This window comes from Schistocerca serialis, chromosome 2 (assembly GCF_023864345.2).
Source record: "Schistocerca serialis cubense isolate TAMUIC-IGC-003099 chromosome 2, iqSchSeri2.2, whole genome shotgun sequence".
NCBI lineage: Eukaryota > Metazoa > Arthropoda > Insecta > Orthoptera > Acrididae > Schistocerca > Schistocerca serialis.
In genome coordinates, this window is record NC_064639.1 from 550,297,018 (window position 1) to 550,322,487 (window position 25,470).

The following is a 25,470-nucleotide window of genomic DNA, read 5'->3' on the forward strand; positions in this document are numbered from 1 at the left end:
TCCCGCAGTCCTAACAGACACGTTCGTTTCTGCGGTTATTTCAAGCAGCACTGCTTATCTGCTAGCAGCGATGTCTATACTCTCGGTCGTTAAAGTGAAGGCCGACGTCCATTACGTTGTCCTCGGTGAGAGGTAGTTCCTGAAATCTGGTATTCTCGGCACACTTTTGACACTGTATACCTCGGAATATTGAATTCCCTAACGGTTTCAGAAATGGAATGTCGACTTCCAACTACCACTCTGCGTTTGTAGTCTGTTAATTCCCGTCTTGCGGCCACAATCACGTCGGAAACCTTTTCACATGAATCACCTGAGTACAAATATGTAGCTCAGCCAATGCATTGCCATTTTATATCTTGTATACCCGATACTACCGCCATCTGTATATATGCATATCGCTATCACATGAATTTTGTCACCTCGATTTAGTTTTCTGAAGTTGGCAGTGTTGTGAACGTAGTAATTCAGACCTGATCTCTAACGCTGTCTTTCGCAACATTAGATAAAAACTCGCCCCACTTAACTGACAGGGTAGAGTCCGCATAATACTGGACGTGGACGTTATAGGCACTAGTCAACAGCTTTCGTAACAACGCGCGCGCCTGTGTGTGAGTGTGTGTGTGTGTGTGTGTGTGTGTGTGTGTCGTGTTTGTGCGACCGCATATATTCGTATATATTAACTACCGGGCAGTTTACACAGTATAGTCTCAGTTTTGCGCAATATGGTGGTGCCATCGTACCCATATTGAGCTCTTTCGAGGAAATAAGCTTTAAGAATTTTAATGGCAACGTGTACCAAAACTTTTCTATATTAATATTAATATCTGACAAACTGTTTCACTTTACTACGAAATTACATTTATTGATGGAATGGAAAGGTTGGTAGCTGCGAGCCACTGAAATTCATACAGATGTTCAGCAGGGGAAGAAAAAAGAACGATCGTGCTATTGGAACGGCACTTTATTTCACTGCGGCATACTCAACAACAAGTTCTTGTAGTGGAGAAACTGGCACTTTCGGAGACGTGACAAGTCGGACGCCGCAAGACTGCCTGCCGCTCGTGCTGCTGGCTGCTCCGCTCAAGAGCTGCTGCTGCTGCTGTTGCTTTTCAGCTTCGTCTTCAGACTGTCGAACAGCGACTCCGTGTTGTTCAGAGCCTGCACAGAGAGAACGGTTCCAGTCAGGTTCACATGCTAATCTGTTCACACAGCGGCTGTAAATTCCAGTAAAGGCTCTAAACAAATGACGTGGTAGATAAGGGGAGTCGAGTTTGCATTTCAAACATACAGCTGTACCAACGTGTATAAGACGTAATTGTTGATGTAGGGCTTTATTTAACTTTTTACTAGTTAAAAATATTTATGATCTCTTCTCATCTACAAGAATAGCGGCCAGGGGTTCCTGAAAAAAAAAAAAAAACGCCAACGCGTTTACACTAATGCATTAGTCAGCCACATACCGGCTTCGGCATTTTTTATTCTATTGGAACTACGTTTTTATACAGCATATTAGTAGATTTGTATGAGATAAGAAATTCCATGATATAACCCCGTTGTAGGCCTGGTAAGAATTTATGGAATAAAAAGTACATCGAATGTGGTGATAACTGTGCTGTTGTTATGGCCGTCTGAATGACACTCCGTCACATGGCACAGAGACTCACGTTTTAGAGTTCACACGCGAAAGCTCCAGAGCGTCACACCTTGCAAAAATTTAACTGCAGTTCAGTCGATTCCTGATAATGGCAGCACAGAACTAATCAAGTAACCCTCTTGTCGATGACGTAGGGGTGGGGTTAGCATTATTTCTTGCCTCGATGGCGATGGTTTCCATGCAGAACAGAGTAATCTTTCAGACGGCGTGTCGTTTAAACGGCTTCAGCAATTACACAAACATGTACGTTCAACTTAGTTTCACTCAATAACGTCTTGTCAAACATACAAAAGAATTACATCACTGAATTTATCTCTTCTAGATTTGATATTCTGTAGATAAAAATATCGAAACTCAATTTAAAAAAAGTAATGTCTATATCTCTGTAATTAATGTAGTTGCTAAGACGTATTGGTCGTATTTTAAGATTCTCTGGTCACTATTCATTTAGTTGAAAAGAAGTTACCGTCTTTAAGAAGTTGAAAACTGTGATTACGGAATTAATAGAAATTTATACGATCCACTATACTGTGTTGCCCATTTCAGGGAAAAAAAGCAAAACAGAATGGTTTTCCGTACTATTCGTACTTCAAGCTGTTTCACATGTTTCTATATGGTCCAAATAGTCTCCAGAAGTATGCCGAAAGTTTGGTTCTACTATACTAGGATTCCGTCGGTACTGTGATACCCACATATTGCAACACTGTGAAGGTAGCATGCAACAAACGTGAATTGGTAGGAATAACGACACATACATTATACAAATGGTTACGCAATGGGTTTCTCCTTCAGATTCATACAAATCCAAGTAAATGTCGATCCCTCACGTTATCAGTCTGCTGCCCAAGATCGCATAGTCGGGCCGACGTGTGTTTGGAAACTTGTAGAGCAAAATATTTAATGATGTTCGCTTTATCTAGAACTATCGCCCAGAAATCGTCTAATTTCAATTCTTTTTTTTTTTTTTGTTAAACTGATTTTTTACTTTTGAATTTATATAGCTTATCTATACATCGCAGCCAATGAGTTTAAATTTCATTTAGTAGACATACACCCGTTATTTTATCTGTAGCCAAGGGCGTTGTCTGCTGTGTCACCCCCTCCACCTTGAAACTGACTTTGACTAACGTTAAAACAGCTCAAGATAGCTTTACTTTTTACTCAAATAACAGTAAAATGCTCTTATTTCTGTCCACACTGGCAGGAACAAGGAAAGTTTTACTTTGTAAACATGTGGTAAGTACCTAAGGGACAAAACTGCTGAGCTCATCTGTTCCTAGGCTTACACACTACTTAAACTGAACGCTAACGACAACACATACACCCATGCCCGAGGGAGGACTCGAACCGACGACGGGGGGAGCCGCGCGAACCGTGGCAAAGCGCTTTGACCATGCGGCTAGCTCGCGCGGCTTAGTCGAAATATGGATAAACTTTTCGATGTAGATAAAACTCCAAGACTATTCAAAACATTTTCGTCCACCCATGGTAACTTGTTGTTGCACGAAAACTGAAAGCAAATATGTGCAAAATAAGCATGTACCAATCGATAACCTTGGAAATGCGTTGTGATTAGCTAAATGAAACGGTGTTTCTGTTGGTATGATAATATGTTAAAGCAGTATAATTATTAAATTACAGACTTATTTTGTGCTACTGATGACTCAGTAAGAGTATTATTGACAAAATTTTCGAAAGTTAGCTATCTGGACCCTGGGTGTACGATTTCATCGTTTTTTTAAAGAACGTTGTGGAGAATTAAAGACTGTTGGGAGTGCTTTGAACAAAAGGCACCTCTGATCATTTGTGCCGTTCATATATTTGCTTCAAAATGATTTGAGAGATGTAGCTCGTTGTAGTTCGAAACAGTTTGTCACGTTTCATATTTCCTTCCCATCTCTATGTTAGCTCCTGTCACTTCGATTAGTGCAGCTGAATGCTGAACACACTTTAGGCGTGTTTAATTTATGTATCGTTAAACAATTTGCAAGGAAAAAATTAAACGATTCACCAAATGAAGCAGTGCACTTTCAGCACAGCGGGACTATAGACTGACTCCTTTCAGTGTTCTGATCACCATCAATATAGCTGTTACTTGTGTGTTAGCCACTCTATGAAATTTAAACTCGTTGATCACAGCATAGTAATGACTGCACTTTGGTAAAACTATGGTATCGGAAAAATGGATTTTCTGAGCGTGTTTGTGACTGTAACTGCTATCTGAGTTATTATAACCGCTGTTGTTGTTTCCAGAAATGGAAGGCGAATCATTGGACAAGGAAATATACCTTGGATTGCGGCTAATGCTCATTAAACAAAAATCACGAAGGATGGAAACAGCGGTCGTGGAACCCTGCTTTTTATGCTCGTATCTGTCAAAGCTCATTTCGAATCGATGAGTAGCCGCGTTGGGGCCATTATTTTCTGCCAGAGGTGGCACTTCAGTGTACTAAATGTCGCATGCTGCAAACCACAAATCATCTGTATTCTTTCTATTGCACTGCGTACGTAGAATAAGTAAGATTTCGTTAAGACATAAAGTAATTACTGACATTAGCTACCAGTGGGCACTGATTTACGTCAGTGGGAAGAAAATTTGTATCAGAGAGGGAATCGAATCCAGGTCTCCTGGATACTAGGTAGATTAGCTGACCATTGCGTCATCTGGACAAAGAGGTCAGAGCAACTACACGGACTGCTCTAGCACCCTTGCCGGCAGATCTAAAACTTATCCTCGCACTACCACACACATCAAAGCAGTTTTGCATCACCTCGGTGCCGAGACTTTCGGAACTTGTACAGGAAATTGGAACGGAGATCAAGATAAGCATAATTTCCGGCCTTTTTATTGCTCATGAAAACCACACATTGCATGATGTACCGTCATACAGCGAGACCTTCAGAGGCGGTGGTCCAGATTGCAGCACACACCGGTACCAGTAGCACAATCTCTTGGATTGACACTTGCCTGTATTCGTCGTTGCGTACTATATACAAGTTAATCAAGGCACTGTTGGTCTAGATTGTTGGTCTAGATTGTTCGGCATATATCACTCACAGTGGTTGGTGGGTCACGACGTCCATAAATAGCCCTTCTCAATCTATCCCAGGCATGTCCGATAGGGTTAATGCCTGGAGAACATGCTGGACACTGTAGTCGAGCGATGTCGTTATCTTGAAGGAAGTCATTCACAAGATGCGCACGTGGGGGCGCGAATTGTCGTCGATGAAGACGAATGCCGCGCCAATATGCTGCCGATAAGGTTGCACTGTCGGTCGGAGGATGGCATTCAAATACCTTAAAGCCGTTACAGCGCCTTCCATGACCATCAGCGGCGTACGTCGGCCACACATAATGCCACCCCAAATCAGCAGGAAACCTCCACCTAGCTGCACTTGCTGGACAGTGTGTGTAAGGCGTTCAGCGTGACCAGGTTATCTCCAAACACGTCTCCGACGATTGTCTGGCTGAAAGCATATGCGACACTCATAGGCGAAGAGAACGTTATGCCAATCCTGAGCGGTCCATTCGGTATGTTGTTGGGTCCATCTGTACCACGCTGCATGGTGTCGTGGTTGCAAAGATGGACCTCGCCATGGACATCGGGAGTGAAGTTGAGCATCATGTAGCCTATTGAGCACAGTTTGAGTGGTAACACGACGTCCTGTAGCTGCACGAAAAGCATTATTCAACATGGTGGAGTTGCTGTCAGGGTTCCTCCGAGCCATAATCCGTAGGTAGTGGTCATCCACTGCGGTAGTAGCCCTTGGGCGGCCCGAGCGAGGCATGTAATTGACAGTTCCTGTCTCTCTGTATCTCCTGCAACTCCGAACAACATCGCTTTGGTTCACTCCCAGACGCCTGGGAAATTTCCTTGTTGAGAGCCCTCCCTGGCACGAAGTAACAAAGCGAACGCGATCGAACCGCGGTATTGACCGTCTATGCATGGCTGAACTACAAACAACACGAGCCGTATACCTCCTTTCTCGTGGGATGACCGGAACTGGTCGGCTGTCGGACCCCCTCCGTCTAAAAATCGCAGCTCATACATGGTTGTTTATATCTGTGGGCGGGTTTAGTGACATCTCTGGCTCTAAGCACTATGGGACTTAACATCTGAGGTCATCAGTCCCCTAGACTTGGAGATACTTAAACCTAAATAACCAAAGGACATCACACACATCCATGCCCGAGGCAGGATTCGAACCTGCGACCGTAGTAGCAGCGTGGTTCCCGACTGAAGCGCGTAGAACCACTCGGCAGGCAGTGACATCTCTGAACAGTCAAAGGGACTGTGTCTGTGATACAATATCGACAGTCAACGGCTATCTTCAGGAGCTCTGGCAACCAGGGTGATGCAAAACTGTTTTCTTTGATGTGTGTATGTAGTGCCTATTGCCCTTCGACTTCGTTGCTCGCGACATTTCGCCAATTACCGTAATAGTTCGAGGTTGGGGAAATGAAGTGATCATTGGCCGTCCTCGCTTGGATTATGTATGCGATGTCTGTTCTTTCGGGCATGTTTGAAAGAACGGACACCGCTTACGTAAGATTCTCTTATTTGCTGCCCTTCTCAGTGCTGCAATTTTGATGGTCGGTAGAGTATTTCAGGTTGAGAATTGTCGGCAGACTGCTTACCCCCTCGATGGAATCGACGACGTTGGTGACGGCGCTAGAAGCGAAGCCGCTGGCGGCGGCCGCGAGCTTCTGCGTGGCGTTGATGGCAGCCTCCATGTCCTCCTCGGCCTGCTCGATGTTGTTCAGCGTCAGCGTCGCCAGGTCCGCCACCGCCGTCTCCAGGGCCGACACGGCCGCAGACGCGAGGCTCGCCAGCTCTGAAGACACGCTGGCGATCGAATTTTCGATAGCTGACTGGAAAGAGTAACCGGAAAGAGAAGATTAGCGCCTGCCGATTCACTCAGGTGTTTGCAGAGCTCTTAGAATCGATAGAGTAGAACGAGACGGCACAAAGTGTTAGAGGAAATAGTTAACAGCATCTTCAAACTTTGCCTCACATCGGAACATCCAGGAATATTGCACAAATTGAATTCTGACGCCACTGAATAAAATGAATGCTGTAGATAGTGTCATTAGCGTCGATTAACAGCTGAAATCCTAAAACTGAACAAAGCTCCATTCCCCTGTCCAGCTCATTTATGAAGTAGATCCCTCCAACAAAATACTGTGCCAAAAGGTTGCAAGAAAGCACTGGTCACATCTCTTTATAAACACAGTAATCCAATATCTTTGAAATCCATCTGTGTTAGAATGTTACAACATATTCTGACCTCAAACGAAATGCAATGACATCCTTCAGGACAACCACAATGGATTCCAAAAACATAGTTCAAGTGAAAGCCAACCCCCGTCTTTTCTCTCATGACATTTTGAAAGACATTGATCAAGTCAGTCAAGTAGCTGCAGTACTCCTTGATTTCCGAAAAGCATTTGATTCAGTACCACACCAACGTTTGTGAAGGAAAGTCCGATTATAAGAAATTTATGACAGTATCGAGGGTCCAGGAATGTTATCTTGGATGGAGAGTCATCGATAGATGTAGAATTAACTTTAGGAATGTTTCTATAATGAAAAGTACTGGCGGAATTAAAGCTGTGAGGACGGGGCGTGAGTCGTGCTTGGGTAACTCAGTTGGTAGAGTACTTGCCCGCGAAAGGCAAAGGCCCCAAGTTCGAGTCTTGGTAGAGCACACAGTTTTAATCCTCCAGGAAGTTTCCGTAAAATGTGTGGGAATCTTTCTTGTTCATATTGTATAAAGATCTCGCAGGCAATATTAACAATAACCTCAGACTTTCGACTGTCAGAAGAAAGCTGCACAAATATTCATTTAGATATTGGTAAGATTTCGAAGTGGTATAAAGGCTGCCAGCTTGCTTTAAATTTTCAAAAATGTCAAATTGTGTGTGCAAAACGGAAAAAAGACATCATATGACTAAAAAATCAGTGAGTCGCAGCTGGAATCACTCAACTCATAGAAACACCTGGATGTAGCAATTTGTAGAATTAAAAGACTCTCCATTTTGAAGGAAAACAGTCTCGGCTGCGAAATTGTTTCTATTACTAACAATTTCGCGTTTCGGCCTTTTAAGGCAGCATCATATACGTAAAAATGTAGTAGGATAAGTGAAGGACCTTACTTGTACTAAAGCAGGCTTTACATCCACATGCTGCATGCGTGGTTCAGGACTGTGTACACCAGGGTGAGACTACGTTAGTACACGTAAGGTCCTTCACGTGTCTGAAGACATTTGACAGCTTGATGTTGTATCCATAAGTTCCTTAGCAGCTGACATATGCAGCTTATCCTACTACAGTTTTCATAATCTGATGACGCCTTACGATAACAAAAGCAGTTGTGCAATCGAGACTGCTTTCATTCAGAATATTCATAGCCGAGTGCTACATCAGACGGCGAAAATGGACCAGAACTAATGTTACCTAATTTCTTCATGTGCTGATTCCGCAACTGTTTAATTAATGAAAAACCACGCAGTTGGTGCTGAGAACTTTATTGAGTCAGTTAGCGGTTTCGGCGTTTATACTGGACAATTTTAAGTAGATCTGAAAAATTATGCTGTAGATAAGCAACTTACAAATTATGAAAGTACAAGTAATGCATATTTCAAATACATCACTAGGAACGTAACATTTTAAATACACCTGACTTGTACTTTTCTCATCTGGACATTGATTCTCCACAGCGTGATTTTTCAGATTCTGTTGAAATTCACCTAATTCAGATATCGAAATCAGTAGCGGACACATTCTCAACAGAAACTGGAGTCGTTTTTCATTCATTTGTAGGGATAGGCTCAATCAGACGCAAATCAGGTGGGAGGCATAGGTTTAATGATAAAATGGCACTAGTCAAGGAGATTACTTACAAACTCATGCGGACCATATTAGAATATTGTTCAAGTGTGTGGGACCTATACCATATAGGATTAAACAGATGGTATTCTACGTATACAAAGAAGGGCTGTGAGAATGGTCACAGGCTCGTTTGGCCAATACGAGAGCGTCTCGATGACGTTGAGGAACCTGGACTGGCAGAAGCTTTTAGATACACACCGACTACCCCAAGAAAGCCTACTTGTTAGATTTCAAGAGCCATCTTTAATTGCATTACAACCCCCTGCGTACAGAACTCACAGAGATCGTGAGGAGTCGATTCGTCTAACGACACAAAACTGCGACAGTTTTAAGCAAATGGGAAGTGCCCTCCACCATGAACTTCACAGTGGTCTGCAGGTTACAGATGTCGTAGAATTAAGTACACTGCCAGAATCGTTACACACACGATGGCCACTCATGGCACATGGTGGTTCCTAGTTATAAAAAATTGATCCAAAAAATATTTTAACTACATTTTTATACAGGCAGTTGCCTTTCCCGCCTCCCTGCCCCCTCCCCCCTCAGAAAATCACAACTTAGGCACACTTGAGTAGGGCGTGTACAGTACAAAGCGTAATGCAAAGTCTTGAGGATAGCAGTCTCAGGATTTCAGAATTGCTCGTCGCACTCTCACACTTGCCCCACCATACTGAAAATCAGACCTTGTCAAAATCTTTATAACTGCTTCCATGCATTGCTTCTTACGTCCTGTCCTATATACTCATTCGACTGGACACAGTCACTGGTCGTCTGTGGTGTTCTCTGGGGGTAACCAGGCAGTTCAGAACTAGTAGAGAGGTGCTGTATTTCATGAATTTGGCAGTGGCTTGTAGGATGTAACATTCTTAAGTTTTTCCAGAAAGCCTAGGAAGATTGTGAGCAGGCAAGTTTGCGAGTGTGTGAATTTCGTATGCTTCTAGATAGGGGTACAGTCTGAGTAGTGTTCCAGGTAGTCTAAAAGCAGGTTAGGGGTAAGTGGTAGTCATAAGTTGTGGCGAAATATGTGACAGAAATATGATGTAAACAAATTTCGGTATCGTCATATCGAGCTATCATTAAATGGATGTAGAATGCGTTTGAGATCAGGAATCCAGGTTTCAGTGAACATTGATTCTCTTGTTATAATTTTTCTTTACATCTCGAAACTGAAGAAGAAAAAAGAAAACGGCCAACTCACCTGGATGTCTTTCAGCTGGGACTGAGTGGTATTTACAAAGTCCTGTACTTTCTCGACGATCTCCTCAGTTATACCTCCTACAGTGTCAACGATGTCCTGGATTATGTTCTCTGTGACATTCTTAGCTTTCTCGAAAGCGTTCTTTATAGCATCAAAGAAGCCGCCAAGTCCCGACGAAGAATCCTGAAAAATAACAACAAAACTCTCTAGAGATTCATTTTTTTGTAACACGCTGAGAAGGGAACTTTACTTGATCCCTTGTGTTCACTCTGCATTGAAAAGACAAATTCTGTTCTAGTTTCTATCACATTACTGAGTCCAAAAGCAACAGCATTCACCTTGAATGAAACTATTATTATCGTTTGATTTCTGCTTGTTGTGCATGGTCAAAATGATCTGATATTGTTTTGGAGCCGCCAAACATCTATTACGTTTTTATCAGTTTTCTCTGCCTGTCCAGAGGCACCCATGTATAAGTAAACCGTACGGTTTCAAGCGTCTTTTTTCCGTGGTTATGTAACTGATGTACCGTGCCTCCGACTTTTGAGATATTCATAAAAAACGGATACTGAAAAGGAACAGAGTTAAAGACGTTTTTACCGGAGAAACCTTTTGATATATCGTTAACAGTAAGACGAGGTGGTAGTTCCAGGAGAAGTAGTATAGAGAAAGCGTACATTGGAGAGGTGTCGTGCAGTTTCGGTCGAAGCTCCTTATCGAAATGGTTGGCACTCGTTCAGTCCACATTACTCTATCTTTCATATTGTTGGAGCTAATGTGGTTGTACTGAAAGCCCTGTTCTCCTTTGATATAACAGCTGAATTTATCTCTCTGCAAGAATTCACGGCCTTGTCAGTCTTAATAATATCTTTTGTTATGTTAGGAAGCGTTGTATCTCGATATATGACACTGTTTGTAGTGCAACTGAGTTATTTCGGTATGGTAGGAGGTAACAGATATCGAAGATATTGTGAACTAGTGGTACCGTGAAGTGGAATAAAGGGTTATTATGCGTTGTGTGAGTGTGGCATATAGAATCAACAGTACATACAGTCTGAAATCCATTTCAACAAAGAGTATAACTGATACATATTCATTGCCTTGGTAGTCGGTGTCCAGCTGTCTAGAAGAGCAAGAAAAGGGATAAATTAATGAAGGATCACATTAGTGTCAACGGTAACTGTCTCTCTACCAACACGGGCAAGAAACCAAAATGCCTGCCTGACTAGACTGATTTGGGCAAAGAGTCGTTTCTTGAGGTAATTCACTTCGGTCATATCTACAAGAAACGTTAGCAGTATTTGGGATCTGTTTGATACCACAAGTCCTCTGCTGGCTCCTGCGCAAAATTTGCTTGCAGTTATCAAAGATGGATGAAGAGGGGGACAGTACTGCATCAGTCATGAACAGGAACTTGAAATTTATTGAAACCTCTGTGAATTTTCAACGAAATCATGTAGAATTAGCATATTCAAACTCCAAACATTGTGGGCTAAGTGCGTAACAGAAACTTCATCACTGACTTGTGCAGGTGCGTGCCTCACATATTCTTCTGGTTTATCTTTACGGGCATCAGGGTAAAGAATCTTGAGTACAACATTTGGTATACGCAGTGGTTTCACATGAAATGACTCGAGCGTATCTTTCCAGATTTAGAATTTCTGTTGCTCCTCAAAGATTGGGGATTATAATCATGCATGATTAGCGATACATTTCATACAAGTCTCATAAGGCTCCGAGAAACATCGACGCTGCGATGTGAATCATGACGCAGTCACGATAGTTGGAATTACAAAGAAGCACTTCTCTGCTACACACTGTAGAAACGCAATGCTTTGTTCTTATGAGGTGGGAAGTACTACAGAGTTGAAATATATTGATCACTACACAGCTGCAGGAGCTGTACAAAAATATGTGAACACCGCGAGAAATACATGCTTGTACGTAAATGCAGATGCTTGCCAAGCCTTCAGGTTGCGCTGTTTTATTTGGCCACGAGAGGCTCTTGTGGAATCTCGCCAATACGTTGCAAGTATCGGTCGTGATCGTAACAGTGTTAGTGTAGTTGTGAATGCATCATGTCGCAGCTAAGTGAATTCGAACGTGGGCACATTGTTGCTGTTCATGTGGCGACTGCTCCCGTAACCAAGGAAACCAAAGTGTTTGGCATTTCAAAAGGCATACAGGAAAAGTGGAAATGCATCACTTGCTAAGTCACAACGCGGATGAAAGTGTGTGGTGAGTGATCGTGACAGACGGCTATTGAAGACGATTGTGACGAAAAATAACAGGACTACAACTGCAAAAGCCTTTGCAGAACCCGCGAACCCTGTCAGCACCACAAAAAAAAAAAAAAAAAAATTGCGAATGGAGCTCCATAAGCAGGAGATTTCAGGGTGAGCCGTAATTCCAAAACCACCCGTTAACGAAGGAGTGAAACATGGCGGTGGTGATAATTTGGACAGCCATATCATGGCGTTCCATCCACAAACTCACGTAACTACCAAGGATTATGTACCATTTTAGTTGATTAGGTCCACCTCATACTAAAGAGCTTTTCAGAGACGACAGGGACCCTATTCACACAGCTCTCGTCATTCAGGACTGGTTTTGTGCGCATGACGATTAATTTTCGCATCTCCCCTGCCCACCACTGTTACCAGACTCAATATTACTGGGCCTTTGTGGTCTGCTTAGGAGAAATGGGTGCGTGATCGCGATTCATCTCAGTCACCATTATGTGAACTTGCCACTGTCTTGCAGGAAGAGCGGTGAGACGTTCCCATGAATACCCTACAGAACCGGTATTTACAAATTTAGAGACGACTGGAAACTGTTCTGAATGCCAAAAGATTTCTTACACTATTAGGCATGGTAATGTGTTTGGTTTCTAGTGTTTCTAAATTTTTGTCCATCTCCTAGACGACTGTAAAGAACAGTTTCTCACCCAAACGCACACATGCTGGGGCATAAATACTACTCTGTAGGCATTAAGACGAAACTGAGCTTATTTGATGCAATTCACACCATAAATTTTCGGTGCCTGCTATGATTAGGAAAGCAGAATCAGGGAGAAGTTTTGTCAATAGTCGGATGAATTAGTAACTTCTTTTCTTCTTTTCCATTTTGGTCATTAGTCTTATGATTGGCTTTATTCCACCCGCCACGAATTCCTCTCCAATGCCAGCCTCCTCATCTCAGAGTAGCACTTGCAACCTGCGTCCTCAATCATTTGCTGGATGTATTCCAATCTTTGTCTTCCTCTTCGGTTTTTGTCCTCTAAAGCTCTCTCTAGTAGCATGGAAGACATCCCCTGATGTCTTAACAAATGTCCTATCATCCTTTCCCTTATCCTTCTCAGAGTTTTCCATATATTCCTTTCCTCTCCGATCTGCGCAGAACCTCCTCATACCTTACCTTATCAGTCCTCCTAATTTTCAACATTCGTTTGTAGCACCACATCTCAAATGCTTCGAATCTCTCCCGTTCCAGTTTTACACAGTGCATGTTTCACTACTATACAATTCTGTAGTCCAGACGTATGTTCCTAGAAATTTGTTCCTCAAATTAAGGCCTATGTTTGATACTAGTAGACTTCTCTTGATCAGGAATGCCCTTTTTGCCAGTGCTAGTCTGTTGCCGTCCTCCGTACTCCGTCTGTCATTGGTTATTTTGCTGCGTAGGTAGCAGAACTCCTTAACTTCATCTACTTTGTGACCATCAAACCTAATGTTAAGTTTCTCGCTGTTCACATTTCCGCTACTTTCATTGCTTTCGTCCTTCTTCTATTTACTCTCTATCCATATTCTGTACTCATCAGGGTGTTCATTGCACTCAGCAGATCATGTAAATATTCTTCACTTTCACTCAGGATAGCAATCTCATCAGCTTATCATTGATATCCTTTCACCTTGAATTTTAATTTTACTCCTGGACCTTTCTTTTATTTCCATCACTGCTTCTTTGATGTACAGATTGTACAGTAGGAGAGAAAGTGTACATATCTGTCTTACAGCCTTTTTAAACTGAGCACTTTTTTCTTGACCGTCCACTCCTACTATTACCGCTTGCTCTCGTACATATTGTATATTACCCGTCTCTCCAAAAAGCTTTACCCTAATTTTCTCAGAATTTCGAACATCTTGCTCCATTTTGCATTGTCGAACGCTTTTACAGGTCGACAAATCCTATTAATGTGTCTTGATTTTTCTTTAGTCTTGCTTCGATTATCAACCGAAAGGTCAGATTTGCCTTTCTTGTCATTTAGCATTTCTAAAGCCAAACTGACCTTATCTAGCACATCCCCAATTTTCTTTTCCATTCTTCTATATACCGTATTGTTCTTGTCAGCACCTTGGATGCATGAGCTGTTAAGCCGATTGTGCGATATTTCTCGCACTTATCAGCTGTTTGCAGTCTCCGGAATAGTGTGGATGATGTTTTTCCGAAAGACAGATGGCATGTAGACAGACTCATACATTCTAAACACCGACGTGAATAGCCTTCTTGTTGTTATTTCCCCCAATGATTTTATAAATTGTGCTGGAATGTTAGCTATCCGTTTTACGTTACTTGATGTTAAGTCCTCCAAACCTCTCTTAAATTGTGAATCTGATACTGCTTCCCTATCTCTTCCAAATCGACTCCTGCTTCTTCTTCTATTACATCAGACAAATCTTTCCCCTCATAGAGGCCTTCAATGAACTCTTTCCACCTATCCGTTCTCTCCTCTGCATTTACAGTGAAAGTCCCGTTTCGCTCTTAATGTTACCACCCTTGTTTTCAATGTCGCCGAAGACTGTTTTGACTCTCCTGTATGCTGAGTCAGTCCTTCCGACAATCATTTCTTTATGGATTTCTACATGTTTTTCATGCAGTCGTTTCGTCGTACCTTCCCTGCACTTCTTATTTATTTCATTTCTCAGCGACTTGTATTTTTGTGTTCCTGAATATCCCTGAACATTTTTGTATTTCCTCCTTTCACCGATCATCTGAAGTATTTCTTCTTTTAGCCGTGGCTTCTTCGCAGTTACCTGCTTTGTACCTGTGTATTTCCTATCAACTTCTGTGATTACCCTTTTTAGAGATATCCAATCCTCCTCAACTGTACTGCCTACTGAGCTACTCCTTATTGCTGTATCTATAGCCTTAGAGAGTTCAAACGTATATCTTCATTCCTTAGTACGTCCACATTCCACTTCTTTCCGTACTGGTTCATCCTCACTAATGTCTTAAATTTCAGCCTACTCTTCACCACTTGTAAATTGTAATCTGAGTCTATATCGGCTCCTGGTAAGCCTTACAATCCAGTGTATGATTTCGGAATCTCTGTCTGACCATGATGTAATCTAACTGAAATTTTCCCGTATTCGCCGTTCTTTTCCAAGTATACCTCTCCGCGATACTCGAACAGAGCATTCGCTATTATCAGCTGAAACTTACTGCAGAACTCAATTAGTCTTTGTCCTCTCTCATTCTTTGTCCCAAGCCCGTTTTCTCCTGTAACCTCTTCGTCTACTCCTTCAGATCACATCATTCTATGTCTGCAGGCTGAGCCTATGCTATGGTGCGACAGCTAGCGATAAGAAATTGTTAGCACCGAAATCGGAATATTACAATTTTTAACATTTTCGAGAAGTGGATATGGGACGTGCATAAAAAAACATTTCGTTTGAATAAGAATGATGTCCTACCGTTTTTCTTTTTGAAGGTCACCGTTATTTTGTGAGTTCCAGACAATGGTGTTTATATCAGGTATTTAAATGTAGTTAAGATTAGTACTTTAGTGTGTCTGCAGGTGGTTTATTATATGCAAGTCACGAAATGTGCCAAGCAATAAAAACCTAAGAGATCAATATTTCATTACTGGTGGAATGATGCTTAATGTTGTAGAATTATGTAAGCAGTAAACCAAAAGACGTTGGGAGAATACATATCAAACTAGATAGCCTAAATACAGATAGATAGGAACATTTATAATAGGGATACTTACATCAGATGAATCGCTGCTGGTAGTGCTTGCAGCCGCGGCGGTAGTTGCAGAGGTAGTGACATCTGAGACTGTAGTGCTTGAGGTGTCAGCAGAGGTAGTGGCTTCAGAGGCAGTATCTGAGCTGCTGACATCTGAGACTACAGTACTCGATGAGCTGTCAGCAGAGGTAGCAGCTTCAGAGGCAGTAGCCGAACTGGTGACGTCAGAGACTTCAGTACTTGATGAGGTGTCAGCAGAGGTAGTGGCTTCAGAGGCAGTAACCGAGCTGGTGTCATCTGAAACGATGGTACTTGATGAGGTGTCGGCAGAGGTAGTAGCTTCAGAGGCAGTAGCCGAGCTGGTGTCATCGGAGACTACAGTACTTGATGAGGTGTCATCAGAGCTAGTAGCTTCAGAGGCAGTAACTGAGCTGGTGTCGTCTGAAACGATGGTGCTTGATGAGGTGTCGACAGAGGTAGTAGCTTCAGAGGCAGTAGCCGAACTGGTGACGTCAGAGACTTCAGTACTTGATGAGGTGTCAGCAGAGCTAGTGGCTTCAGAGGCAGTAACCGAGCTGGTGTCATCTGAAACGATGGTACTTGATGAGGTGTCGGCAGAGGTAGTAGCTTCAGAGGCAGTAGCCGAGCTGGTGTCATCGGAGACTACAGTACTTGATGAGGTGTCATCAGAGCTAGTAGCTTCAGAGGCAGTAACTGAGCTGGTGTCGTCTGAAACGATGGTGCTTGATGAGGTGTCGACAGAGGTAGTAGCTTCAGAGGCAGTAGCCGAACTGGTGACGTCAGAGACTTCAGTACTTGATGAGGTGTCAGCAGAGGTAGTGGCTTCAGAGGCAGTAACCGAGCTGGTGTCATCTGAAACGATGGTACTTGATGAGGTGTCGGCAGAGGTAGTAGCTTCAGAGGCAGTAGCCGAGCTGGTGTCATCGGAGACTACAGTACTTGATGAGGTGTCATCAGAGCTAGTAGCTTCAGAGGCAGTAACTGAGCTGGTGTCGTCTGAAACGATGGTGCTTGATGAGGTGTCGACAGAGGTAGTAGCTTCAGAGGCAGTAGCCGAACTGGTGACGTCAGAGACTTCAGTACTTGATGAGGTGTCAGCAGAGCTAGTGGCTTCAGAGGCAGTAACCGAGCTGGTGTCATCTGAAACGATGGTACTTGATGAGGTGTCGGCAGAGGTAGTAGCTTCAGAGGCAGTAGCCGAGCTGGTGTCATCGGAGACTACAGTACTTGATGAGGTGTCATCAGAGCTAGTAGCTTCAGAGGCAGTAACTGAGCTGGTGTCGTCTGAAACGATGGTGCTTGATGAGGTGTCGACAGAGGTAGTAGCTTCAGAGGCAGTAGCCGAACTGGTGACGTCAGAGACTTCAGTACTTGATGAGGTGTCAGCAGAGCTAGTGGCTTCAGAGGCGGTAGCCGAGCTGGTGACGTCAGAGACTACAGTACTTGATGAGGTGTCAGCAGAGGTACTGGCTTCCGAGACAGCATCCGAGGTGGTGACATCTGAGACTGTGCTTGATGAGGTCTCAGCAGAGGTAGCAGCTTCAGAAGCAGTGGCAGTGGCAGTAGCAGTGGTAGCAGTGCTGGAGACAGCTGGCGCAGTAGTTTTAGAAAGTCCAACGGTGGTCGTACCATCGGAGACAGTTACAGAAGTCGTAACATCTGACACAGTAGCACTTGAAGAAGTTTCAGACGCAGTCACAGAGCTTGTTACATCTGTGACAGTAGTACCAGCTGAAGTTTCAGTAGCAGTAGTTGCATCAGACGCAGTCACAGAGCTTGTTACATCTGTGGCAGTAGTACCAGCTGAAGTTTCAGTAGCAGTAGTTGCATCAGACGCAGTTACAGAGCTTGTTACATCTGTGGCAGTAGTACCAGCTGAAGTTTCAGTAGCAGTAGTTGCATCAGACGCAGTTACAGAGCTTGTTACATCTGTGGCAGTAGTACCAGCTGAAGTTTCAGTAGCAGTAGTTGCATCAGATGCAGTCACAGAGCTTGTTACATCTGTGGCAGTAGTACCAGCTGAAGTTTCAGTAGCAGTAGTTGCATCAGACGCAGTCACAGAGCTTGTTACATCTGTGGCAGTAGTACCAGCTGAAGTTTCAGTAGCAGTAGTTGCATCAGATGCAGTCACAGAGCTTGTTACATCTGTGGCAGTAGTACCAGCTGAAGTTTCAGTAGCAGTAGTTGCATCAGACGCAGTTACAGAGCTTGTTACATCTGTGGCAGTAGTACCAGCTGAAGTTTCAGTAGCAGTAGTTGCATCAGACGCAGTCACAGAGCTTGTTACATCTGTGGCAGTAGTACCAGCTGAAGTTTCAGTAGCAGTAGTTGCATCAGATGCAGTCACAGAGCTTGTTACATCTGTGGCAGTAGTACCAGCTGAAGTTTCAGTAGCAGTAGTTGCATCAGACGCAGTCACAGAGCTTGTTACATCTGTGGCAGTAGTACCAGCTGAAGTTTCAGTAGCAGTAGTTGCATCAGATGCAGTCACAGAGCTTGTTACAACTGTGGCAGTAGTACCAGCTGAAGTTTCAGTGGCAGTAGTTGCATCAGACGCAGTCGCAGAGGTGGTGACCTCTGAGGCAGAAGAACTTGCAGTAGTTGCAGCAGAGGTTGTCGCAGAGCTTGTGACGTCTGCAGTTGAACTTGTGGTGGCTGCAGAGGGGGTAGTGGCATCAGAGACAGTGGTGCTGGTGACCTCTGTGACGGTAGTACTTGTGGTGGGTGCAGAAGTCGAGCTGGTGGTGGTGCCTCCATGCACAATGTTGTCTATGCCATTAGCAACGTCTTCCATAGCGTCGTGAATACCCTCCGCCACATCTTCTATAATCTTCCCTATCGAGTTAAACAATAGGGGTGACGCGTATGCGTTCTGTTAAAACAAAACAAAAAACATTTTATTAGCATACAAGAAATAACAGTGTTAGGCAAATTTCTCTGACAAAATATTGTTTGTTTATAAGCTATTTGATTATTTATTGAGCTAAATTTCATAATTTCCAATACACAATGTCCAGAAAATTTTAGGCTCTCGTAGGTAGTTGTTTTTTAAAGACGCTTGCTGCGTCTATCCTCTCCGGAAGGTTGATAAATCATACCGGTGATCAGGCTTGTGCTGTGGATTGTTGCAGTTGGAGGAGCATGCTTTTGGGTTTTCGTGTGACAGTCTATTCCGTCCACTGTCCTTGCGCTTCTCTGCTTGAAACACTTATGGTGAACGTTTTTCGGAACGTTGTTCTAGGAAAACAGCGATGTATTGGTATTATAGCTTATTTATAAACACATTCGAGATCACATTTAAGTGTTTCTTTTTCTTTTAGATGACCGGTTTTGATCTTCTAAGAGATCATAATCAGATCTTCATGCCTTGAAGACAGTAGGAATCGCTGGCGTGGAGAAGGTCCACCCACGCTGGTGTGGTGGAGAACACTGCTCTTTGTCAACACGGATGGACCTGCTCTACGCCAGCGATTCATACGGTCACCAAGGATTGAAGATGTGATGATGATCTATTAGAAGATCGAAAACGGTCATCTCAAAAAAAAAAAAAAAAAAAAAAAAAAAAATAGAAAATTAAATGCGATGATGACAGTGTTTACTAATTAAGTTTATGGTGAACCTGCGATGGCACAGTATTCTGCAGAGAGTACTCTTTTATCTGTACTGTCCCCTTCTGCGTGGATGCGCAAAACGCGTTGTTACAGCCACTGAATAGGAGTATTTAACAAGTGAGCATTCAGATACGCAGAACAGGAATTTTTTCGCCAATAAAGACTGCAAAAGTAACGTGAGTAGGGAACGGCGTAAGGTTCGCCCCTCATAAGTATCTTTACAGTTTACATTGGATACCTGGATCCATTCGGCTTACAGCTTTGAAGAAAAAAAGAAAAAAGTAGTACGTTTTACTTGTTTGTGGCAAATGCCACTGATTTGACGTCGCTGGTTTTCATGATATAGGAAAAGAAGGTAGAGTCATCGCAATGTTTTAGGAGTTGCATTGCACTTAATCGTACTGTCATGTCCCTGCTTTAATAAAATACGTTGCGCAGACATTGCGCAGCGGCTTGCAAGTGAAAGTTTCCGAGAAACTTCAAATTTGGAGCTATGAAGATCAACAAATCAATCATCTATCACATTTAAAAAACTTTTTCTGATGAAAGCCTTCTATTTTTACTCTCTGGTACAGTTATTTAATTATTGTTCATCCTTAGGAAAACTAAAACATTAAACGCACAAAATTATTTACCGCTTGTTAAGAAGTTTATGACAACTGTAAAATTAGCACAATGATTTGGAAGATTGGCTATCACTAAGTAAATAACTCAGACGTCAGATACAAATTTCATCTGCGGGTGAACGTAGCTCGACATGGGGACACATCTAACAGGATGCCTAGTAGCACATTCCCACACTATCGAACTTATGTAATATTAGTCTCGTAAGTATACGACCATACAGTCAAATAAACTATAGTTTTCCTCGGTATTAATGAACATGTAGATCACCTATTATTGCAATTAAAACCGCAGGGTGATAAGAAAGTTGTTCTGCAGTTACAACATATGTTGGAAATCACGTCCAAAGGCGGCTATTCAAGTCTCAACCAGGTTCATTTGATTGAAAACGCTTTCTGTGCATCTCATTGTGATACGCTTCTCACTTCACAATTATTTCAGTTTTCAAGCCACAAAGCGCCGTAGGCGATTGCGATACACTACAGAGTCTGCTGCTCCCACAAAGAAAAGTGTCTGATGGAGTAAGGTCCGACGAGCGAGGGGGCCATAGGTGTTTCAAGACGACACGTGCCCACAAAAACGCATAATGTTTTGGCTGTGTGCTCAGTAGCGCCATATTCGAAACCATGAATAGTAACTGATTTCGTCTTTCTTTAGCTTGCCAATGATATCGTGTATCGTTAAACAATAACTCTCACTGTTCACGGTTTCTTCAAAAAATATCATTCCAATAATGCACTGTCTCCAAATTGCTGTCCAAAATTCAGTTTTATCATGCAACGGCGTTTTGTGTGTCGCCTAGAACGAACTAGGCCTCGTCTGTGTAGAAGGTGACATATGAATTCCTCAAAACAAAATATGTAAACGGCATGGACTAACGGATTCTCTTTTCACGATCCGCATCTGTCAATTCATGTACTGCTGCCACTTTATAAGGAAACATTTTCAGTGTTTGCCTAACCGATTTATGCGCGGTTACAAGCCCGACATGTTTTCGTTGTGCAAACATGTGCAACAAGTTTGCTAGCCTGGATAGAGTCACAGAGTCAGAAATATTCAGTACCTTCTGTCCTTTTATTTTAGGTGGTCTTCCAGTCCATTCGGTATCCAACACCGAGCCTGTCTCTCAAAATTTCTCAGTGAGTCGGAGACTTGCATTGCGATGATGTAGCTGACTTCGGGAATTTTCCAGCAATGCCTCCTACGCTGAACTTGTGTATTTATCGCCTTGTCGAAACAAATATTCAACAACAAATATTCTTACGTTCAAAGAACCATAATTAAAAATAAAACAAATTGAACATTTAAATACTACACATGCATTCAGTATCTTTCATCAGTTGAACCAAATGCACACATCAAAAACAGTTTGACATCACATCGATTCCGAGAGTTCCAGAACCTATCCAGAAAACTGGCATGTAAATCAACATAAATATCATTCCCGCCATTTTTATTGCTCATGAAAATCACACATTATATGTTGTACCACCCAACAGCGACACCTTCAGACATTGTGGTCCAGATTTCCGTACACACTGGTACCTCCAATACCCAGTAGCACGTCCTCTTGCATTGATGCATATCTGTATTCGTCGTGCCATACTCTCCAGAAGTTCATCAAGGCACTGTTGGTCCAGATTGTCCCACTCCTCAACGGCGATTCGGCGTATACCCCTCAGAGCGGTTGGTGGGTCACGTCGTCCATAAACAGCCCTTCTCAATCTATCCCAGGCATGTTAGATAGGGTTTATGTCTGGAGAACACGCTGGCCATTCTAGTCGAGCGATGTCGAAGATCCTGAAGGAAGTCATTCACAAGATGCGCACGATGGGGGCGCAAGTTGTCGTCCATGAAGACTAATGCCTCGCCAGTATGCTGCCGATATGGTTGCACTATCGGTCGGAGGATGGCATTCAAGTATCGTACAGACGTTACGGCGCCATCCTTGACTATCAGTGGCGTACGTCGGCCCCACATAACGACACCCCGAACCATGCCCCACTCGCTGGACAGTGTGTCTGAGGCGTTCAGCCTGACCTCCAAACACATCTCCGACGATTGTCTAGTTGAAGGCTTATGCAACACTCATCGGTGAAGAGAACGTTGTGCCAATTTTGGGCGGTCCATTCGGCGTGTTGTTGTGCCCATCTGCACAGCGCTGCGTGGTATTATGGTTGCAAAGATGGACCTCGCCATGGACGTCGGGAGCGAAGTTGCGCATCATGCAGCCTATTGTGCACATTTTGAGTGGTAACATGACGCCCTGTGGCTGCACGAAAAGCGTTATTCAACACGGTGGCGTTGCTGTCAGGGTTCCTCCGAGCCAAAATCCGTAGGTAGCGGTCATCCACTGCAGTAGTAGCCATTGGGCGGCCTGAGAGAGGCATTTCACTGACAGTTCCTGTCTCTCTGTATCTCCTCCATGTCGGAACAACATCGCTTTGATTCACACCGAGACGCCTGGACACTTTCCTTGTTGAGAGCCCTTCCTGGCACGAAGTAACAATGCGGACGCGATCGAACCGCGGTATTGACCGTCTAGGCATGATTGAACTACAGACACTACAGACAACCTCCTTCCTGGTGGAATGACTGAAACCCTCTCCGTCTAATAGTCGCTGCTCATGCATGGTTGTTTACATCTTTGGGCGGGTTTAGTGACATCTCTGAACAGACAAAGGTCTGTTGAGCGTCTGCAGCTACGTCCCGTACCAGATGCTCTACCGCAAATTATGCGAGAATACTTCCACGACACAGACAGCGGCCGGTAACTACAGCCACTGAGATTCGTCGTCCGATGTTCCTGTAACTACGTTCTCCGTCACCGCCACGACATTCGCGCATCTCTCCGCCTAACGATATCTTGGGAGAAAAGGAGCATGACCCAGAGCCTATATAGAATGCCTCACAGCACATCATTTGAATATGGCTACTAGAAGACATCCCAAAACTTTTCTTCAAGAGAACGCTGTCATAGGCCTGATAAGAGTTTTACCCAAAGTGTTACGGAAATGGAAAAAGCTAAACAACGTTAATGTTGGATTTTAGCTCTAGTTTTAGAGTTTCAGCCGTATGCTTACCATTTTTTATTAAATACGGAACCGCATGAATCAAGCATTCTAACAGAAATGGCTGAACATATTTCCATTCTCAAAGCTTGGGATCACGACGTTATGGAGTACATGATCCGCTTGTGCTTAGCACGTGATCAGTAGCGTTGTGGCCATATATGGGACTGCTGTTCTTAAGAACTGTTATAAAAATGGGTCTTATTTTGAAGTTTCTCGTAGTGCTTTTACGAGATATGTGATATATTTCCAATTAGCAGTACACTTGCAACAGACACGTACACTAATATCATGTAAACGGGGTGTACTAATGTGAAACATAATAATAAAGTTAATATCTACTATATCCTCTTGAGTCCCGGGGTATCTTATATGATAACTCCAGGTTTTATTTTTTTTCTCATGCGTGTACGGAGATCAACCTTGTCTGGCCTGTTGTATCACGTACTGTACACATCACACTTGCACAGCTCACTTGTTCATCCTTCTGCCGCGCACAACGAGGTGTCAGCATTGATTACAAACTTCATGGCATGTCTCGGAGAAACAAAGGTAAAGACATATTCTTTTCCTAATAACAAGTGTCTGCAAGTGCTTTAATAATAATAAAGCTATGCAGACAATCCTCTGTTAATAGTTAATTATAAATTAATGTTGCCACTAATTTATAAGCTTTAAACTTTTTACTATCATGTATGACACCTCGGGACTCAAAGCAAACTTTACATCAGTGGAAGTGGGGCTACATTTTTTCTTAGCTTGATTGCCATACTCAGAAAAACAAGTCAAAATGCTGGGCAGAAGGCTGCGGAGGCCTTATCTTTGTATGGTGTGAGCACTCCAAAATGTTCCTTTGCTTCACTACTGACAGGAATTCCATTAATACACTTCATAAAAAATTAAATTAAATTAGGACAAGTAATATTAACTTAATACTGATCCGCACGGTAGTAGCAGGAAATCCAACACTTCTTTGAAAAAAATTTGATATGGTAATTTTGTTTCCGTCTTTCAGATTGTTTACAACAGCCGACAACGGACCGGAGAGCGGTGTGCTGACTCCGTTCCTCTCCGTACAGCGTCAGATGCCATTGGCAGAGGATGATACGCCGGTCGGTCGGCCGGTTCGGTTTGGACCATCTCTGCCAGAACGCGGAGCTCTGGTTTCTTATGTTATCGGGATAACAAACACAGGACTGTTCACTCCTGAGCGAGTGGGAAACCCATGTGCCGCGCGGGATTAGCCGAGCGGTCTAGGGCGCTGCAGTCATGGACTGCGCGGCTGGTGCCGGCGGAGGTTCGAGTCCTCCCTCGGGCATGGGTGTGTGTGTTTGTCCTTAGGACAATTTAGGTTAAGTAGTGTGTAAGCTTAGGGACTGATGACCTTAGCAGTTAAGTCCCATAAGATTTCACATACATTTGAACATTTTTTTTGAAACCTATGTGTTTATATCGTTTCGCAACGCAACCATTAATAAACGTGACATTCTTAGGTTATATATCACTAATCATGGTTGATGATATACCTTCAAAGCAACTGCGGGAATTATGGTCAAAGAAGGACGAATTCACTAATGATAGGTTCAAAAGTATCGGAATTACCTCTTGTTGATGTAGCTTAATTTGCATTTCCTCAACTCTAAGGAAACTCTCTCTCAGTACAACAACTGAAGTTTTCTTTATAACTTTCTATATTTTCCTATAATTATTCAATAACTATACTTTATTGGAAAACGTAGAATTATCAGCCATCTAAGAACACGAGTAATCAGAATACCTGTTTCGGGAATTGTGAATGATAATATCGACTTAGGAACTGTACGCACACCCTAATTGTTGTGCATTATTCATTAGATTCCAGATAGACACTCATTCCAATAATATACATACAAACGGTTTCAACATTAGTCTGCAACATCAGTGTACATGTCAAGCTGTCAGTAAACCAAAAGTTGGATTCACCTCATACTGCTTTCCTATGTGCGGTCATATTTGAGGTGTACTGTTGTTGGCTTGCTCCGACCTTTGAAATGGGTTTACCAGCCAGTTACTGTGGGGACCAACAGCCGAACTTAGACTACTAACCACGATGCAGCTCGGTATTTTTCTCATTATAAAATTACCAGAGGGGAAAGAAAAGTGACAGGCAAAAGTCCTAGCATTGAACAGGCATCGAACTGCAGACAATGGGATTCGTAGGCTGCCACTCATACGCCTAGCAATACACCTATATATACTACCATCACATATTTAATTACATAAGCAGTTAACGATTCCTTTGTGGGTCTTGTGTACAAGACCTGAGATCACCAAGGAAGGGAGACGAGGACGGCTTCCCTTACCTGCACCACGAACGACAGAGCGAGGAGGATCACCAGCTTGGGAGCCATGTTGCTGAGCCCTCGAGTGCCTTGCCGAGGGCACCACA

The 25,470-nt window shown here is 43.1% G+C and overlaps 1 protein-coding gene across 50 annotated transcripts; it reads right to left on the minus strand.

The window, feature by feature from the left end:
• Positions 1-943: 943 nt before the first annotated feature.
• On the minus strand, positions 944-25,470 carry LOC126457538 (serine-rich adhesin for platelets-like). 50 transcript variants are annotated; one of them, XM_050093941.1, is made up of 8 exons: positions 25,385-25,470; positions 17,116-18,608; positions 16,612-16,683; positions 16,180-16,395; positions 15,738-16,107; positions 9,746-9,928; positions 6,294-6,527; positions 944-1,158 (listed from the first exon to the last, which is right to left on the minus strand). In XM_050093941.1, the coding sequence occupies exons 1-8, from the start codon at positions 25,430-25,432 to the stop codon at positions 1,081-1,083; spliced, it is 2,694 nt and encodes an 897-aa protein (XP_049949898.1). In that variant the 5' UTR covers positions 25,433-25,470; the 3' UTR covers positions 944-1,080. The 50 variants fall into 50 exon arrangements, with proteins under 50 accessions (XP_049949898.1, XP_049949899.1, XP_049949882.1 ...); XM_050093942.1 differs by lacking the exon at positions 16,612-16,683 and adding an exon at positions 16,900-16,971; XM_050093925.1 differs by adding an exon at positions 16,900-16,971 and having other exon boundaries at positions 16,180-16,683.

Excerpts from the sequence above, each read along its gene's own strand:
- LOC126457538 (XM_050093896.1), bottom strand. The coding sequence starts at position 25,432 with ATGGCTCCCAAGCTGGTGATCCTCCTCGCTCTGTCGTTCGTGGTGCAG. Across the intron at positions 16,108-16,179 it reads GCTACTACCTCTGTCGACAC|CTCATCAAGTACTGTAGTCT; the intron begins CTCATCAAGCAC and ends CTCTGATGACAC. Across the intron at positions 9,929-15,737 it reads CCAGCAGCGATTCATCTGAT|GATTCTTCGTCGGGACTTGG; the intron begins GTAAGTATCCCT and ends GTTATTTTTCAG.